This window comes from Delphinapterus leucas, chromosome 10, assembly GCF_059928025.1.
Source record: "Delphinapterus leucas isolate spDelLeu-1000000601 "Yukka" chromosome 10, BTC_Dleu_Yukka2, whole genome shotgun sequence".
Taxonomy (NCBI): domain Eukaryota; kingdom Metazoa; phylum Chordata; class Mammalia; order Artiodactyla; family Monodontidae; genus Delphinapterus; species Delphinapterus leucas.
In genome coordinates, this window is record NC_143138.1 from 29497281 (window position 1) to 29517206 (window position 19926).

Sequence of the window (19926 nt, forward strand, 5' to 3'; positions counted from 1 at the left end):
TGACACACAGTCCTGACACTAGGAGGGTTTCTTTCAATGGGATCTGGGGACGGCCTGCGTCAGACTTACTGGAGCACTTACAATGCAGATTCCTGGGCTCTAGAACAGGAGCCATTCATCAGACTTTCTGTGGGCAGCGTTTTAGAGTAGGAAATTGAAGATCATTCCTCATGCTGAAGTTTAAGAACAATTAGATGACCACCTATTACTTCCCATCTGTGTTCTGACCTTGGGCAAGTCATTGTTTCTCTTTGAACCTCAGTTTCCTCCCTTGTAAAAACAGGATGAGTAAGGTCACTTTCAGCTCAAAAACTCTGATTCTGATTCTAATTCATTTAAAAAAATTTTTTTATTGGAGTATAGTTGCTTTGCAATGTTTTGTTAGTTTCCACTGTACAGCAAAGTGAATCAGCTATACGTATACGTATATCCCCTCTTTTTTGGATTTCCTTCCCATTTAGGTCACCACAGAGCATTGAGTAGAGTTCCCTGTGCTATGCAGTAGGTTCTCACTGACTATCTATTTTATACATAGTGATTCTAATTCATTTTAAACCCAACCACCTGACTGCAGCCTGCCAACCTGCCTTTTTCCAGGTATCTCCTTATCTTTAAACATTAGTGTTATTGAGATGATATTTTAAGTGTTATAGAATTTGTAGTTAGATGCACAAATATTCATAGAGTTTCCCTGGAAATCTGGGAGAACTGGATGCCCCTGAATGTGACATATTTGAAGTGCAACCCTCCCTTAAGCCCAGGGCTAGGACTAAACAAACTCACTAGGTCTTCTCGTATTCAAGATTTTTTTAATCTCTGATTTCTTCGTGCCACTAGAAATGAAACTCATTGATAATTGTAATTTCCTTTCTGAAAGTGCAATCTCACTTAGTGGACATCTTTCAAAGGTTTAAACGAGGCATCCTACACCAGCCATGAGCTCTAACACATTTGGGGTTCTCTCTGGTTTCATTTTCTGAACTTTTTCTTGGAGAAAGGAAAACAAAAACTAGGGCATTGGCCAAACAAGTCCGGCCGCTCAGTGAATAGGTTTCTAGATAAGAATGACCTGAAGGACTTCCCATGGGCGTGAGGGAAATCGCATGCGCCATCCAGGGAAGAGGACCAGAAATCACTTCTTGCTTTCAAACAGCGGCTAGCCACCAGGGATGGCCCTGTGAGGCTCGGAGGACCACGGCAGGAAGGCCCTGGTCAGCAGCGAGACTAAGCTCGGCTTGGAGCTGCCGGACCTGCCTGAGCCCTCCCGACGAGTCCTGCTTGACTCTCCCTTCACCGAGCATGAGGCTGTGGGGTGAATGGCCTCATAGTGGAGACCTGGAAGTTTGTTAGACGTCTGATCAGAGCAGGAGCCGGCCTGGGACAACGGTGCTGGGAAGGTAACAGGCATTTCTCCTAATGGGGGTCTGTCTCCCTTTGTAGCAAGATCTCAGGGGCAGCTAGGTCACTCTGACACTGCTTTAAGTCATCTTTCAGTTACGACCCTCTGCCTGATTTTCTTTTCTGTAGCTGTGACATGTATGTAGGGAGCACAGAGCATGTCTGGTCAAGGGCATTTTGCATGCAGGCTGTTGGTTAAGTTGGTGACACTGTGTTTAGGGAGACTGAGTGTCAGGCAGTGAGCTGGGATGCTTTTAGGATTTCCTCTAAAATAAAAAAAGCTTTCCTTTTCTTTTTCTTTCTTTTTAATGAGGTTTCCCATCCCTGAGCCAGAAAATACCTTAAAGACCAAAGCATTTTTGAATTGCTATGTGAGTGTTTCCATGCCAGGCAGCAGGGGAGGCTACCCCGAGTGTAGCAGGAGAGGCACGGGTATCCTCAGGTCCCAGGCAGTCCTGGGAATGTGAAATGTAAGATGCTGCCCCACCCAGACTGAGGGGAAAGGGGTTTGCAGGTCAGCGCTGGGAAGGATGTCAGGAAAAGTGCTGGGATCAAGAGCAGGCAGGCTTGTCTTCAGTGTTCTAGAAGGAAGGAAATGCCCTATGATGTGTGGTTTGCTTAAACCATTTTTTTTTAACATCTTTATCAGAGTATAATTGCTTTACAATGCTGTGTTAGTTTCTGCCGTACAACAGAGTGAATCAGCTATACGTGCACATATATCCCCATATCTCCTTCCTCTGTGTCTCCCTCCCACCCTCCCTATCCCACCCCTCTAGGTGGACACAAAGCACGGAGCTGATCTCCCTGTGCTATGAGGCTGCTTCCCACTAGCTATCTATTTTACACTCATGCCACTCTCTCACTTCGTCCCAGCTTACCCTTCCCCCTCCCCGTGTCCTCAAGTCCATTATCTATGTCTGCGTCTTTATTCCTGCCCTGCCCCTAGGTTCTTCAGAACCTTTTTTTTTTTTAGGTTCCATATATATGTGTTAGCATACGGTATTTGTTTTTCTGTTTCTGACATTTCACTCTGTGTGACAGACTCTAGGTCCATCCACCTCACTCAAATAACTCAATTTCGTTTCTTTATATGGCTGAGTAATATTCCATTGTATATATGTGCCGCATCTTTATCCATTCATCTGTTGATGGACACTTAGGTTGCTTCCATGTCCTGCCTATTGTAAATAGAGCTGCAATGAACATTTTTGTATATGACTTTTTTTGAATTATGGTTTTCTCAGGGTATATGCCCAGTAGTGGGATTGCTGGGTTATATGGTAGTTTTATTTTTAGTTTTTGAAGGAACCTCCATACTGTTCTCCATAGTGGCTGTATCAATTTACATTCTGATCCACAGTGCAAGAGGGTTCCCTTTTCTCCACACCCTCTCCAGCATTTGTTGTTTGTAGATTTTCTGATGACGCCCATTCTAACTGGTGTGAGGTGATATCTCATTGTAGTTTTGATTTGAATTTCTCTAATAATTAGTGATGTTGAGCAGCTCTTCATGTGCCTCTTGGCCATCTGTATGTCTTCTTTGGAGAAATGTCTATTTAGGTCTTCTGCCCAATTTTGGATTGGGTTTAAACCATGTTTTCTTGTACTTTGTAGAAAGCCAGGCCACACCACTTCACTGCAGCTCAGTTTTTCCCTTCATAAAGGGCTAATGTTTGGGGCCTTTCATTTTTGAATTACACAAGTAATGCATGACTATATTCGTACTATAATAGACTATGCCTAACAATTTTTCAAGTCCCGCACACCCGATATGCATTAGTTTTTTTCCCTCCCCAAAGTTATCCCATCAGTTGTTTGCTGTGTATGTTACCAGTTAAATGACTTGTTTTTCTGTCTTCCCAGCTCTTAGGACAAGTCAGGGCACATAGGAGTACAAGAAATTCGCATTGTCAGATCCATGTATTGTTCTTTAACAATACCTTCCTCTCACTGGAAAGAAAAACTAATACATGGGGAATGTGAACAGCTCTTTTAATATTTAGAAAAGTTTGGAAGAGTTTTATTCATTTTCAGCATTATTATTTTTGTGTTGGTTTTGACTTTGGCAACTAATAGTATTCATAACAATTTCCCAGGGATTAAATTCTAGATTTTTCAACTAGTAGTTCGGGCCTCTCTCCTGAAGGCCATCAAAGGCATTCTGTTCTGGAAAATAAAAGAAAAGAAAATTAACCTGATAGATAGATGGATGGATGGATGGATAGATAGATAGATGATAGCTAGCCAGCTAGATTAAGTGGTTGGCTCTGGGAAAATGGGGAGAGTGTGGGAGAGATTCCCTTTACATTTAGTGGATAATAGTTGGGTTTAACAGATGGGTTCATTTTCTATTTCTTTTAGCTTTCTGTAAAAAGGTGGCCTTTTTTTTTTTTCCTTCCATACATTATTATGAGACAAGTGAATAAGAAGAAAGCACAGTGAACTAGTCGGTATGGGTCATGGAGAGAGGATCTGGAATGAAGTTGCATGAGCAACGTCCAGTCCAAGAATAATCACAAAATACTTTCAGTTGCTAGTTGGCATCTTCTTGCCCTTCCCAAGGTTTCTCTACCCCAAACTAGAGGGCCAGCTGGCCCTGCTGATTTTGGACATTCTCTGGTGCTTTCTTGACCATCCTGTTAAATTTGCCTGCCTTGACTCTTTCTCAGGGTAATTCAGTTAATCATTTCACCCTACTGCACAGTGCTAGCCCCTGATAGAGAACGCCTCATCCTCCACCATGTCATAGGTAAAGCAGGTAGCTTGTTCGCATTTTATGGAATACAAAAATGAGAGGCTCAGAGGTTTCGTTGTTTGCTCAGCATCTCACAATTAATCTTTTGGGGGCACTGAAATAAAAAGAAGCCCAGATCTCTGCCTTTCCAACATAAGGATAAAAGTCATGTGGAATAGAGAATGAATGGGATTGGCTAGATTCTATCAACTTGGTAGCAACATGGACTCCCAGTTGTGCTGGAAGTCTGTAGACAGATTAAGCTATTGCCTGGTCCAGATTTTAGCAGATTCTAATGCCTTCTGTCCATTGGTATCACCCCCAGAAACTTAACAAAAAGAAGACGTTGCCCAGACACTTCCCTGGAACAACTGAGTCAGAATCTCTGGGGAAATGGCTTGGGCATGGTTTATTGTGTGGTTCGTTTGTTTTTAAACCTCCAAAGTGATTCTGTTATGCAGTGAGGGTTGAGAACCACTGAGTCCAAACTGTAAGAGATAAAGTCTAAACTGAGAAGCAGAAGTGATAACCGCTTCATGGAGCCGAGAAGTTGGGGGCAGAAATCCCAGCAGCTGTGAACATCATGGATTAGGATTCTGGCGGCTCCTATTTATGAGAGGAACAATCCCGTCTCGCGTCTGCAGGTGAGAATGAAGAGGCATCTCTACTCCCCAGACAATGGCACTGCCTTTCAAGTTTAAATCAGAACAACCCCACTGGCTTCCCTGCAGATTCATGGGCTCCCTGTTACTTGCAGAGTTTACAAAATCAGATGAAATGTTCTAGGTAAACAGGACGTGCTCTTCTGCCGCCAAATGACTACGGGGGTGGGGGTCATCTATTCTACTCAGTGTCATTTTAACATGTGTCTCAGTTCCCAGAAAAAGAAATACTAATTATCCTTTGCATGATCTGCCACTTTCTGGATTGATCTATAGATGGACAGACAATAATTCAGAGCTGTTTGGTTTTTTTTTAATAGATTTTATTTATTTACTTATTTATTTTTGGCTGCGTTGGGTCTTCGTTACTGCGCGCGGGCTTTTCTGTAGTTGTGGCGAGCGGGTGTTACTCTTCGTGGCGGTGCCTGGGCTTCTCATTGCAGTGGCTTCTCTTGTTGCAGAGCACGGGCTCTAGGTGCGTGGGCTTCAGTAGTTGTGGCACGTGGGCTCAGCAGTTGTGGCTCACGGGGTTAGTTGCTCCGCGGCATGTGGGATCTTCCTGGACCAGGGATCAAACCTGTGTCCCCTGCATTGGCAGGTGGATTCTTAACCACTGCGTCATCAGGGAATCCCCAGAGCTGTTTTTTAATCAGAAGATGTGTCCCTAGAAACTTCCTCGCTGACATTTCTCAGTAAAATCCAAATTAGTATCACTCATCGCTGTAATCTTTGTCTCCTTTATAAGGGGCACTGGGTGTGGGGGGGGCTCTCAGCCTCAGTTTCCCCAGGTCCTGGGAGTTTCAACACAGAGTAGGTGCTGCAGGAAGGCTTGTTGGGTTAAATATCTGTGTTGAGGCGCTATGAATTCACACGTTATTTACCAGCTCAGCATTTCAACTCACGTTGTCTGATTCTAGTGATGATGGTTAAAGTAACTGGCGTCTTGCCTGTTTCCTAAAAGATAATCACAAAGGTGAAACCTTTAAAGTCACAGCTTAGTGGAAGCATTTACGGTGATAGGTGTGCAAAGAGCTGTGGAATTACAAAGACAGAGAATCCTTTCCTTTAATCAGCTTATACTCAGAATGGGAGGCAAGGCACAGGCCTTGGGAATTTTAATAATAACAGGTAATATTTACTGAGTACTTATTATGTGCCAGGCACTGTGTTCAGTGCTTTACAAAGACTGTTAAGTCATATAGTTATTCCAATAATCCAATACCTCAGGTACTATTATAATACGTACTTTATAGACAAAAGGACACAGAATTTTAAGTAAGTTGCCCGAGGCACACAAAGCTGGCAAGTAGGGAAGTTGGGATTCCAGCTCAGGCAGTCTGACTTACCAGTCCAGAGGCCTAATTACTATGCTGTGCTCCAAAAACCACAACAGTGCTGCAAAAAAATCCAAATGCCAGGGCCAGCAGAGTAGCGGAGGAAAGAAATGCAGTGTATTCCAAAGAATGATGTATTGCTCGAAAAGACAAGAAAAGAGGCATGTGCTATAAAGGGTAAGAGCTCAGATTCGGCAACAGAGTTGGCTACATACTGTGTGACTTGGGGGGTGTGATTTAATTTACCGAAGTCTCAGTTTCTCCATCAGTAAAATGGGGATATTGCTACTTCAAACAATATAGGATTTAAGGATTAAATGAGCCTAGTACATGCAGAGCGCTTAGTCTAATGCCAGCATATAGCGAGGGCTTGATAAATGATAGCAATTGTTGTTACTAAGGGAATAAGCAAGACCTGAAATAATGAGTAAATCTCAGAAGGGAGGAATGGGTCATTTCAGCTGCCAAGAATAGTGTGAGAAGAAGCTAAGAGCTAGCAATCCATTCAACCAATATTTGTTGTTAATATTTAGGACACATTTTGCAAAAAAAGGTACAATAACAGCTTGTGAGTAGGTCAGCCTGTTCTGTATCCAAGTGTCATGGAAGAAAAATGTAGCAGGGCTGGGTTTTCCTTAGGTTGCGGTGACCATGCTTGCCAGGTGAATTAGTCCAAATATTCTCTGGGCATTTGAGAATGTTCAGAGTACTTGAATGTGGTACAGTAGCAATCTATGAAAAATAGTGTTCTAGGCAAAAGAATCAGGTGATGGTATTGGATATTGGACAGGGAGGAAAGGAGGGAGGGTTCAGGAGATTGCTGCAGTCATCCCGGTGATAGTGATAATGATGAGATGGTAATGTCCACACCAATATGGAGGCCGAGGAAAAGGAAACATGGCAGTGGAGGTATTTACAGCACTTAGCGAATGGTTAAATTGCTCCCCCAACTCCTGCCCTCGATTCTTGTAACCAGGAATACCTGTGGGGTTGTGAGTCTGTGAAACTGAAGAATGAAGCCAGCAGCTGGCAAACCTGGGAAGAGGTGGGTTAGGAGAGAAGAGACACATTAGTTCTGGATGAGCTGAATTTACACCCAGGTGGAAATAGTCCAGTTGGAAAGATGCTCCTAATATTTAGCAAAGAGATCAAGGTGGAAATAAAGTTAAACTGATAATTGAAACTATAGCTGTGGGCTTCCCTGGTGGCGCAGTGGTTGAGAGTCCACCTGCCGATGCAGGGGACAAGGGTTCGTGCCCCGGTCCGGGAAGATCCCACATGCCGCGGAGCGGCTGGGCCCGTGAGCCATGGCCGCTGAGCCTGCGTGTCCGGAGCCTGTGCTCCGCAACGGGAGAGGTCACAACAGTGAGAGGCCCGGGTACCGCAAAAAAAAAAAAAAAAAAGGAAATACTTTTTTTTTTTTAGAACATCTTTATTCGAGTATAATTGCTTTACAATGGTGTGCTAGTTTCTGCTTTATAACAAAGTGAATCAGTTATACATATACATATGTTCCCATATCTCTTCCCTCTTGCATCTCCCTCCCTCCCACCCTCCCTATCCCACCCCTCTAGGTGGTCACAAAGCACCGAGCTGATCTCCCTGTGCTATGCGGCTGCTTCCCACTAGCTATCTATGTTTGGTAGTGTATATATGTCCATGCCACTCTCTCACTTTGTCCCAGCTTACCCTTTAGAAAATACCTTTCATAATAAGGTGAGGACTAAAGTCAGACTATCCAGATTAAGGAAGTTTTGGAATGGCCATGACTTCTCAGGGTACTGTATTTGGGGGGAAAAATAATACTTTTTTCATTTTAAGTAGCACACATACATACATTATTCTTAAAGTCTAACAAAATGGAAATTTAAGAGAAGTGAAGTCACTGGCTAAGGACACCAATGCCTGATGTCAGAGATATGGAGTGAATGGGGGCTGGGAAAGGAGGGAACACAGAGGGCTAAGATGGCCCTGCCAAATATTAAAATGTTGGAATAATTGAAACCACAAGGTAGATAAATAACTACTGTCCCGGGGCCCCTGGATTGTCCGAAGTGCCCCCTCCCACCTCTGCCTCGGTCACCCAGTTGCTTGCCTTGGACCCTTGCACAGACCTCCCCACTAACTGGCAATGAGGGCCCTGAGGCCTCTGCTCTTGCAGCGACCAGGGACTGCTCTGATTGGGCCACTATTGTTGTTATTAGAATACTCTATTATTTTGAATCTCACCTCGTAGAGAGTAGAACCACGGAACTGTAAAGGTTTGGACCAACACCCAAGTCCCCTGAGGCTCTATACAGCCTGGCAGCCAACCCCAGGGCCACCCTCCATGGCAGTCGAAATGCATTGTCTTGCCAGGGCTTAGGGAAACCCCTCCATGTGGTAAATGAAAGGAGCAAGATGGTTGAGATAAGAGCAGAGTTAGGAACTTAATGTTTTCGTGGAGATGGCAATCTCTTGCTCAAAGGTTAAAATCCTCCAGTGATTTACAACAAGGAAAGAAGGATAAAAGGTTATCAATGCCACACACATGTGCAGTGTGTTTTAGAAAGCTTGACCCCATTGTGTACAAACAAATGTTCCTCTGTAATCTGATAGGACTGAGCTACCCTGACACAATGCTACTGCAGGACTTTATTTTAAGGCAAAGGAAAATTAAATAGAAAAAAAAATTTCAAGGCTGTTCTTTCATTGGTATTGTGTTTCGTGTTTGTGTTAAATAAATATTTAGCTTATAGTTCTGCATGTGTGACGGATGAATCATCTCATTAGATAAGGTCAGCAAAGGTAAGTTTTATCACTTCTGTGTTTGAAAATACAGATCTGTGAAGGCGGGCTCTTAAAGCAGTCCTTGAGGACTTTTAATCTGCACTTCTGCAATTCAGGAGGGAGGTTATTGATGACATCCTGTCTTAATTGCAACCCTGAGCAAAGAATAATAATCTCAGTCAAATTTGCAATGGAAGTCCTGAAATTTCATACTACCATTCATCACCTGCCATCAGGAGGAACTCTGCTTTGAATTATTCTCTAGTAGTAGCGTAATATAGATATATATACTAGTATTCTCTAGTAGTATTCTCTAAATATAGATATATGTGCCCCAGAACATAGGGAACGGGCATAGGAAGATATACCATTGGCGTTTTTAAAGGATACAATACCTGTCTAGTTAGTTACACACAGGCCAAGGATTAGTAAGGTGCATGGCTTCCCCTGTTAGTGTCCTAGCATGCAATGCAATTCTTCCTTTCTTAAAAAGAAAGCCATGCATATAACGTCACCTTCTGTGCATGACACAGAAACCAAGCAGTTTACCTATGGGAAGAATCGCTACTCTCTCCTCCACTTTTTAACCAAATACCTTGAGTTTTACGTGCCCACCACATTCACAAGTCCTGACCTCCCATTTACAGCTGAACAGAGCAGGGAATCCCCAACCAGGAGGCAGTCATATGCCTGAGCATTAAAGGGTGGATAGAATTTGAATATGTGGTGATTATGTTGAGGCGAAGGGACAGGAAAACAAGGGAGACCAAGAAACCAAGTAAATGATGACAGGATTACTTTCGTTTTGCCAAACACTGAAAAATAGTTTGACCATAATAACTACCCTTCCCCACTCCCAGGATTAAGTTTCAAAGATTAATGTTCATATTATTACTTTTGCATGAACACTGGGAAATCTCTTGCACTATTTTAAATTATGAAAAAGCAATCAGCTACAGTAGTGAAAATATGATAGGTGCTTATTAAATAAGCCAGCTCCAGGTCATGAGGCCTTCAGCATCGGCAAAAGCCATTGCCTTTGTTCCGAAGGCAGCTGGGAGCTGAACAGAGGTAACACATGAGAAGAGCACTTCCAGAAGGTCTATCTTGCATCCACATAGGTAGGTGATGCACAGAGAGGAAAAGAATCCAGCCATTGCAGTGGTGCATGTGAGGGGCAGTAAAGGCCTGGACTGTGTAGTCACCCAGAGATGTGAGAGATAAGTGCAAGAGATAGTTACGATTAGGCTCAGAAGCCTAAGTGAGGTTACAATGGATTTGAAATAATTGTGAGAAATTTTGGCACCTTCAGAGGACAATTCCTCTACCCCAAATTTGAAATCACCAGGGGCCATCAGCTCCCTGGCTTTGCTGAAAAGAAAACTGAGACTCAGAGAGGTGAAGTGACTTGCCCCACTTCACGAACCAATCAGTGCCAAAGTGAGGCTAGAATTCAGTTGCCTGGTCTAAGGTCTATATAGAGAAAGTTTTTCATTTATTCTTATTGATATCCCACTGAGAAGATCTCATAGGCCAAATGGTACCTTTTCCCAATGGAATAGATTGCAAATTTTATAATTTTGTCACTACCACATATCAACTGTGCAATCTTGGTGAGCTACTCATCCTTCTAACCTTCCATTTCCATTTTTGAATATGGAACAATTAGGGATAATTTAGTGGTATCACAGGATCATTGAGAGGGTTAAATGACATAATCCTTGGAGAGAGCTTAGCACCATGCCTGAAACAGATCCAGTAAGTGACAGGGATCTGTCACCATCAGCATCACCATCAGCATCAGCATCACCATCATCACCATCTTCATTGCTGGTAATTATTCTCCACCATCCTATCACAAACAACTTGTCTGACTGTAGGACAACATTATTGTCTATTGATAGAATTTTAAGAATCCTTGGTTGAGTTCTTCAGTCCTGACTGACTCAACCCCTAGCTGCCTTTGAGACACATAGCCCTTGCCGGGCCCTAGTTTTCTCATCTAAAAAACTAAGAGGTGTGTGTGTGTGTGCATGTGTGTGTTAGTATGTGTGTGTGTGTGTTTGTAGAGGGCTGGCAAGAGTGCTTGAACTAGAGATGAATTCTCGTTTGTTTTTCAATTTTAAACTGTGTATGTTTTATGCTCTATTCAGACACACCAATAATCCATTTTTCAATTTTCATAAAAACATTCCCAGAATAAATAGTAAATACTGGGCAGCAGACCAGAGGGCCACACTCACACTTTTTGAGTGATAAAAAATAAAAAGAGGTATCATTTTTATTGAATTCTATATTAGTTTGCTAGGAACACTGTAATAAAGTCCTGCAGATTGGGTAGCTTAAACAACAGAGATTTATTTTCTCACAGTTCTGGAGCTTGGAGGTCTGAAATCAAGGTGTTGGCAGAATTGGTTTCTTCAGAAGCCTCTCTCCTTGGCTTGTAGATGCTGTCTTCCTCTGGTGTCTTCATGTGGTCATTCCTCTGCTGGGTCTGTGTCCTAATCTCCTCTTATACGGTCACTGGATATATTGGATTAGGGCCCCACCCATATGACCTCATTTTGATGCAATGACCTCTTTAAAGACCCTGTCTCCAAATAAGGTCACATTCTGAGCTGCTGGGGTGTTGGAATTCAACACATTAATTTTGGAGGACACAACTCAGCCCTTAAGAAATTCAGCTGTGACTAGGTTTTCTTGTGCTTCGTGGGCACAATCTCTAATCTTTACAACAGTGCTGCAAAGCGGGTACTGTGATCCTCATTATTCACATCAGGAAACTGAGGCTCCATGGGGTTAAGTGTCTCACCAACAGTTACTAAGTGATGGAGCTGGAATCAGAACATAGGCCTGTTTTGCATCAAAGCTAGTGCTCTTTCCACTACAGTCTGTTATAGGAAGGAGAGAATCACTGGACCCCTAATGTCATTACATTCATTTTCTTTCCAAGTCAGAGCAAAAAATAGCTCTGCCTTCTCCGTTGATGGTGATTGCTCAGGAGAGCAATGCACACCCAGGGACCGTGGCTGAGTCTTCATCACAGTGGCTGGACAAGCTGACCAAGGCAACGTCCACAAGGAATTCAAGGGAAAACTAAACATCGCCCTTTGGGCTGCTTTGTTCCCTTTAAACAGAGACAAGGGCCTCTGCTTATGCTCTCCTCCTTTGCCTGGGATTCTCTTTTCTTGCCCCGTTTTACATTAAAACATTACCCATCCTTCAGGGTCTGGCTGGCGACCTCGGTCACTCCCAAACTCACCCAACTTCCCCCTGTCCAACCTCCTCCAGTCATCTCATCCCTTCACACTGCAGCTCACGTTGGAGACAGACCAAGTTGGGGGCGATTCTCACTCTGTTCCTTACTAGCTGGGCGGCCTGGGTCAGTACGGTAACCTCTCTGAGAGCCTTCACGCTCTCATCTATGAATTAAGATTAAAACACCTACCTCACAGGCGTATTGTGAGAGGCAAATTGAGTGAATGAACATATTAATCGCACTGAGGGCTGTGCCTGGTAACCAGTAGACGTTTAGTAAATAGCATCTTTTAAACTTACATTTTTTCTTCCAGTCTCTGTTTCATGCCTTCCCGATGAGATTGAGAACTTCTTAGGAACAAGGACCATGACTCATGTCAATTCATGAACGCGTGGCACGAATTTACGCCTACAGAAAGATCTCAATGTTTGTTGGTTCGTAATTGTGCACCATGATTGATTCTATGTGAGATATATAATACAACCTCAAATAACAGACTTGGCTGCTTAATTGCATCAAAAACTATTGGTAGATCACATTTGAGTCCATAATCCCATGAAACCATTCATTCATCCACCATTGACTGACTGTCTCCTAAATGCATCCCCCTTAAGATTCTGTTTCTGTATAGTTTCTTTAGTAGACAGAGGACTATAGGCTGGTGATGGAAAGTGACAGGAGTGTGGATAGAGCAATGGGATGCTGAAAATGTGGACCTGCAGACCTCAAACCTCCCTCTGCATCAGAAACAGCTGGGACAGATACAGATGCTCAGCTCCCTACCCTGCCAGAAATGCTAATTCAATTGGTCTGGCATGATATTAAAACAACAAATAAACAAATGAAAAGAGGAAAAAAAAACAAAGAGAAATTCCCCAGGTGCTTGTTCTGACGTGCAGCCAGGGATGAGGACCATTTAATCAGATGATGCTCAAGTACTCTTCCAGGGTGGTGGTACCCAGGCAATGTTAAGGGGAGGGGCTGTGCTCAGGGACCAAGCCAGGGGCAGAGCCCTGGACTGGAGGAAGGATGAGGCACCTGGGCAGAGGCTGATCAAATGTGGGCTTGCTTTCACCTCTTGCCTTCCCTCTCCCCAGGGGGAGCCAAGGAGAGTATCAAGGCTGGGGTCCCCAGGGCAGAGGGGCCGAGAACACCAGAGAGCACAGGAGGGCAGAGCTGTGTAGAGCTTAGGAAATCATTCCCAGAACGAGTCTCAACGATTGCCCTATTTATACGGAGCTTGGAATCATAAATTGATGATGACATTGGGTCATCAGACCACACAGATGTGGTCATTTCAAGAACAGGCTTCTAAACTTGCAAGGTGTACAAGCCTCTTCACTCCTGCTCCCACCCCCTCCATCAAATCGCGGCAGCTCAGGGCTGATGAAGGGTTTCCTGGAGACCAGCTGATCTGAAGCACTGGTTGTTTAGAAGATTTGGGAGAACCCTTCCCTGATGTGTTTCAGGTCAGTTTCACAATGAATGTTTCTGGTGCACATCCCTCCAAAAGAGAATGCTGTTAAAGACTGCTCCAAGGAACACAGGCCCTCCTCCTCCAAGTGCAGTGATGCTGAGAATCCTGGCGACTTCTTCCTGGCATATGAGGCTTATGATGTCAGGGTGCTTGATTTCCCTCCCCCTCTTTCTAACTTCACAGACAGGAAAACAGAGTCTGAGGAACCAGGAAGTTGCTCATCTCCCCAGGGTTACTCCTGAGCATGGGGTCATATCTCCCAGCTTTTTCTAAGATACAGCAGGCTCATATAGGTTGGTGAGTTTTAGTAGACAGTGTCCAGAATTTATAATGTGAAAGGAGAAAGAAATTGGAAATGACATCAGATATGTTTCTTTCCCTTTCTGCCTCTGCTTGTCTCTGAGTTTCTTAGTTGTGCTCTGCCATTTACTCCAGCAATTTGGAATAAATGTAAACTTCTCAGGGATTTACCATTAAAGGGGCCCTACTGAAGATATATTGCCTTGACGTGGGGTGCTACTCTGGGCTCTTCGTTGGATGGATTTGGATTCTCTTCCCTGTTAGCCAAGTTAAACAGCCTCCACTAGATTCCTCACTGATGAGAAGAGCTGGACGGTTACTGAGACGTTATTGGTATAGGTGAGAATAGTGCATCTTCAGAAGGCTCTCCCCACACATAGCAGGAGCCCTAAAAACTGAACTGATCTTCAGTTGCTATCACTGTTCAGATTGGTCAGGCTCGCGCCATATTGGTTGTCAAATATTTTCAATATTACCTCTCCCTCAAAACGTATGGCCTTCTTCCTTCAAGTGGAGGACCTGCCCTTCACCCTTACCATGTAACTGATGCCTGTATGTAGCTGTTTTCTTTCTTCTGTATCCAGAGAACATCCCCTCCCCACAGTGCAGTCCTTCTTATATCCGTATTTCTACTGAATTGTGATTTTGTGGCCACAAAATAGGCCAACAGAGAAAATGATGTCAATTTCATCAAGAGCTATGTCCAGGGAGGCTGGGGGAAGATGGGGACAGTGGACAGTATTGGCCAGTGGCTATTATACAAAAGGACCAGACATGACCATTTAGGTTGTGACCATTTATTTGGTCATTATCATGACCAAGATAATCCTTGCTAACTCTGACAAAGGCCCACATTGGGACAAGAGAAGGATGTGGAGTCAGCTTGAATTCCTTTAATGCCTGAGGCCCTCCATGGCTGTCACGTACTAAGGGAGGCTCATTAACTATTCAGTTACTAGCTCTCGTCTCCTTGATTAACTGCCTCAAAATGGAACCAGCCAGTCCAGTGCACTAAGTCAATGCCTAAAAAGATTAAATTCCCTCCAAAATACCCGATTCATCCCCAAAACAGTTGTTATCCCCAGGCTAAATCAGCCTGCTCCACACTCACAAAAGCCTACTCCCTTCAACAAGGAATGAGTGGTTATGCTTTCCCTGCAGTAGATGCATCTGGTCTTAAATATCTATTCCTGTAACCTAAATTGCAAAGCGTTTTCCAAAAGCCGTTGAGTTGTAGAATTTTAAAAATGTATTTGATTGCCAGATCTGCAAATTGGCTCAGTTTTCCAGGGCCTTATTCTTCCTTCTTTTCCACTGGGGAAGAGGAAAAGGAGACAGCGACAGCTGGTGATTGAAACACAGTCCTCCCTGGCATGTAAGTCTTGGCTGTCTCTCAGTGTGTTATCCTGGCCAGGTCCCCTGGTGCCCCCAGCAACGCCTGGACCAAGGGCTGTCCTTGATGGCGGCTCTCTGGATTCCACTAAGGTCAGGGTGAAACCATTGCAGCCGGCATCCCTGGAGCTCTGCACGGCTTTTAGTCACATCTGAGCCTCAGAGAAGTCTGTGAGAGAATTAGAGGAGGTCTAAGTATCCCCATTTCATAGATGAGCAAACTGGATGCAGACAAGTGTCAAGGATGCAATTAGTTTGTAGTCATCCTGGATCCTAACCCATATCTCCTTAGTCAAGTATTCTTTTCACAAAAACACATGGACATAAAAATGTCAGTAAGGAAAGGAATCTACACAAAGTAGTTTGTCATGGTCCTCAGACCCATGAGAGGTGGGATTATTCCACGTGATACTCTAACTTTCAAACGCAACAATGATTAATCTGGTCGCTGAAAAAGTTTGTTTTCATTACTAGCATTGTAAAGAGATAGCTATAAAAATCAGTATATTGAGATATATTATATGTCAATGTTCCATATTATACACTCTAAAAATCTCTAAAATACAACTTGTATTTTTATGACTGAGTCCAGAATTTTTCATACTAATGGGTCATAGCCCATTAATGTGGGTCATAAAGTCAATGGAATGGTTTACTGCCAGAATTCAAAGAAAAAAATAGTGTTAGATAATAGAATAGAATTGAAAATATCAGACTGTGTTGCACATAGCAAAGGAAAGTACTGTTTTCTTAATCCTATTGTTCATATGCTATGTATTGAGCCACAAGGTTAAAAGTACTTTGTACTGAGTAGTCTCTCCCTTTTTCTTGCTTTCCCTCTCTTTTCTCTTTCTCCTTTCTCTTTCCTTCCCTCTCTCCTTCTCTATGTCTCTAGGAAAGGTACCCAAACATCTGCCATCTTTGTGCTGTTTGCGGGTACCATCCCCAGCCCTCCCAACCCCCATCCTCCCTAACACCATCCTTCCCTCACCCCGGGGTCTGGAGCAGACACTGTTCTCTACATTTGATGTATTTATGCTTTTTCCTTTCTCCCCTTTACTGAAAAGGTCCTTTTGTAGTGCAAACTTTGAGACAGGGTTTGCTAGTTCTTTCTGTGTTTGATAAATGAATCTAAACCATCCTATTTCCATTTCAGGCAAGGCAACTCAAACTTGAAGACATGAAATCCCCAAGGAGAACCACTTTGTGCTTCATGATTATTGTGATTTTTTCTTCCCAAGCTACACTGAACTTGAATTTAGAGTCTATTGTTTATCCTTCGGTGAGTAAATCCGTGTCTGCTGTATTTTCCCTGTCACATTTTTCTGATTTCCTGGGAATGTCACAGACGGAAATTGCTTTAAACAAATGTTTAAGGTCTTTGAGAAAATGTGACAAATGGTGGGAGGGGGTGGTGAACATAAATGGATGTTAAGGTATCTACTGGGCTGCACCTTGCCACACTCTGAAATCAGTGGTAGTGTCAAGGGAACATCCTCCTGGCTTCCCCCCTTAAAAATTTGCCACTTCTAGGCCTGAAGCTCCAGCCTGTGAAACTGACAACAACACCTATAAAGCAGGTTTTGAGGACTGAGCAGGACCTATGTTCTCAAAGTATTCACTTGAACACGAGCATCAGACTAGAACACATTTCAAAAGGTGTTAATTTGTGTCTGTGTTATAATCACAGACTGATATAGTTGAAAGGGCCATAGATATCATCCAGGCTTTTTGCTAACAAATTAGCCAAGTCGTTTACCTTTGGGAAGTTAATGGGAGTTTAGCTCAACTCAAGAGGGTGATAAGTACCCCCTTGTTCCTTGTGGGAATCCTTGGGATCTTCTTTCCTTAGGCTACTCCATGCACCAGAGACAGGGCATGTTACTGGTTATGAAATCTCACAAGACTAATGTGATTCTGTGTCTCAGTTTTCTCATCTGTAAAATGATGAAAATAAGAGTATTTATTTACTGATCTCTATGAGAATTAAATTAGTTAATATTTATAAGATGCCTTAGAACTGCGCCTGATACATTTTTTCACATCCTTATTGGAGTATAATTGCTTTACAATATTGTATTAGTTTCTGCCGTACAACAAAGTGAATCAGCTATACATGCACATATACCCCCATATCCCCTCCCTCTTGTGTCTCCCTCCCACCCTCCCTATACCACCCCTCTAGGTGGTCACAAAGCAACGAGCTGCTCTCCCTGTGCTATGAGGCTGCTTCCCACTAGCTATCTATTTTACATTCATGCCACTCTCTCACTTCATCCCAGTTTACACTTCCCCCTCCCCGTGTCCTCAAGTCCATTCTCTACGTCTGCATCTTTATTCCTGTCCTGCACCAGTTTCTTCAGAACCATTTATTTTAAAATTCCATATATATGTGTTAGCATATGGTATTTGTTTTACTCTTTCTGACTTACTTCACTCTGTATGACAGACTCTAGGTCCATCCACCTTACTACAAATAACTCAATTTCATTTCTTTTATGGCCGAGTAATATTCCGTTGTATATATGTGCCACATCTTCTTTATCCATTTATCTGTCGATGGACACTTAGGTTGCTTCCATTTCCTGGCTATTGTAAATAGTGCTGCAACGAACATTGTGGTACATGACTCTTTTTGAATTATGGTTTTCTCAGGGTATATGCCAAGTAGTGGGGTTGCTGGGTCATATGGTAGTTCTATTTTTAGTTTTTAAAGGACCTTCCATACTGTTCTCCATAGTGGCTGTAGCTATTTACATTCCCGTCAGCAGTGCAAGAGGGTTCTCTTTTCTCCACACTCTCTACAGCATTTATTGTTTGTAGATTTTGTTTTTTGTACATTTTTTGATGATGGCCATTCTGACGAGTGTGAGGTGATACCTCGTTGTAATTTTGATTTGCATTTCTCTAATGATTAGTGATGTTGAGCATCCTTTCGTGTGTTTGTTGGCAATCTGTATATCTTCTTTGGAGAAATGTCTATTTAGGTCTTCTGCCCATTTTTGGATTGGGTTGTTTGTTTTTTTGATATTGAGCTGCATGAGCTGCTTGTATATTTTGGAGACTAACCCTTTGTCAGTTGCTTCATTTGCAAATATTTTCTCCCATTCTGAGAGTTGTCTTTTCATCTGGTTTATGGTTTCCTTTGCTGTGCAAAAGCTTTTAAGTTTCATTAAGTCCCATTTGTTTATTTTTGTTTTTATTTCCATTTCTCTAGGAGGTGGTTCAAAAAGGATCTTGCTGTGATTTATGTCATAGAGTGTTCTGCCTATGTTTTCCTCTAAGAGTCTTATAGTGTCTGACCTTACATTTAGGTCTTTAATCCATTTTGAGTTTATTTTTGTGCATGGTGTTAGGAAGCGTTCTAATTTCATTCATTTACATGTAGCTGTCCAGTTTTCCCAGCACCACTTATTGAAGAGGCTGTCTTTTCTCCATTGTATATTCTTGCCTCCTTTATCAAAGATAAGGTGAGCATATGTGTGTGGGTTTATCTCTGGGCTTTCTATCCTGTTCCATTGATCTATATTTCTGTTGTTGTGCCAGTACCATACTGTTGTGATTACTGTAGCTTTGTAGTATAGTCTGAACTCAGGGAGCCTGATTCCTCCAGCTCCGTTTTTCTTTCTCAAGATTGCTTTGGCTATTCAGGGTCTTTTGGGTTTCCATACAAATTGTGAAATGTTTTGCTCTAGTTCTGTGAAAAATGCCATTGGTAGTTTGATAGGGATTGCATTGAATCTGTAGATTTCTTGGGTAGTATAGTCATTTTCACAATGTTGATTCTTCCAATCCAAGAACATGGTATATCTCTCCATCTGTCTCTATCATCTTTATTTATTTATTTATTTATTTTTATAAATTTATTTATTTTTGGGTGTGTTGAGACTTTGTTGCAGTGCGCGGGCTTCTCATTGCGGTGGCTTCTCTTGTTGCAGAGCATGGGCTCTAGGCATGTGGGCTTCAGTAGTTGTGGCTCGTGGGCTCTAGAGCACAGGCTCAGTAGCTGTGGCACATGGGCTTAGTTGCCACGCGGCATGTGGGATCTTCCCGGACCAGGGATTGAACCCATCTCCCCTGCATTGGCAGGCGGATTCTTAACCACCGCCCCACCAGGGAAGCCCTCCATCTTTAATTTCTTTCATTAGTGTCTTATAGTTTTCTGCATACAGGTCTTTTGTCTCCTTAGGTAGGTTTATTCCTAGGTATTTTGTTGTTGTTGTTGCAATATTAAATGTATGTGTTTACTTAATTATTCTTTCAGATTTTTCATTATTAGTGTATAGGAATGCAAGAGATTTCTGTGCATTAATTTTGTATCCTGCTACTTTACCAGATTCATTGATTAGCTCTAGTAGTTTTCTGGTAACATCTTTAGAATTCTCTATGTACAGTATCATGTCATCTGCAAACAGTGACAGTTTTACTTCTTCTTTTCCAATTTGTATTCCTTTTATTTCTTTTTGTTCTCTGATTGCTGGGGCTAAAACTTCCAAAAGGATGTTGAATAATAATGGTGAGAGTGGGCAACCTTCTCTTGTTCCTGATCTTAGTGGAAATGATTTCAATTTTTCACCATTGAAAATAATGTTGGCTGT

At 42.7% G+C, this 19926-nt stretch overlaps 1 protein-coding gene across 2 annotated transcripts in view; it reads left to right on the forward strand.

The window, feature by feature from the left end:
* The first annotated feature begins 1018 nt into the window (after window positions 1-1018).
* ADGRF5 (adhesion G protein-coupled receptor F5) overlaps window positions 1019-19926 on the forward strand; it is a 78073-nt gene continuing 59165 nt past the window's right edge. The window contains exons 1-2 of one of the 2 annotated variants that reach the window (XM_022582065.3): window positions 1019-1397; window positions 16485-16610. In XM_022582065.3, coding sequence (XP_022437773.1) covers window positions 16509-16610 — 102 coding nt within the window. In that variant the 5' untranslated portion in view covers window positions 1019-1397; window positions 16485-16508. Of the gene's footprint in view, window positions 1398-7531; window positions 16611-19926 lie in introns of those variants that run through there. The other variant, XM_022582066.2, reaches the window with a different exon arrangement.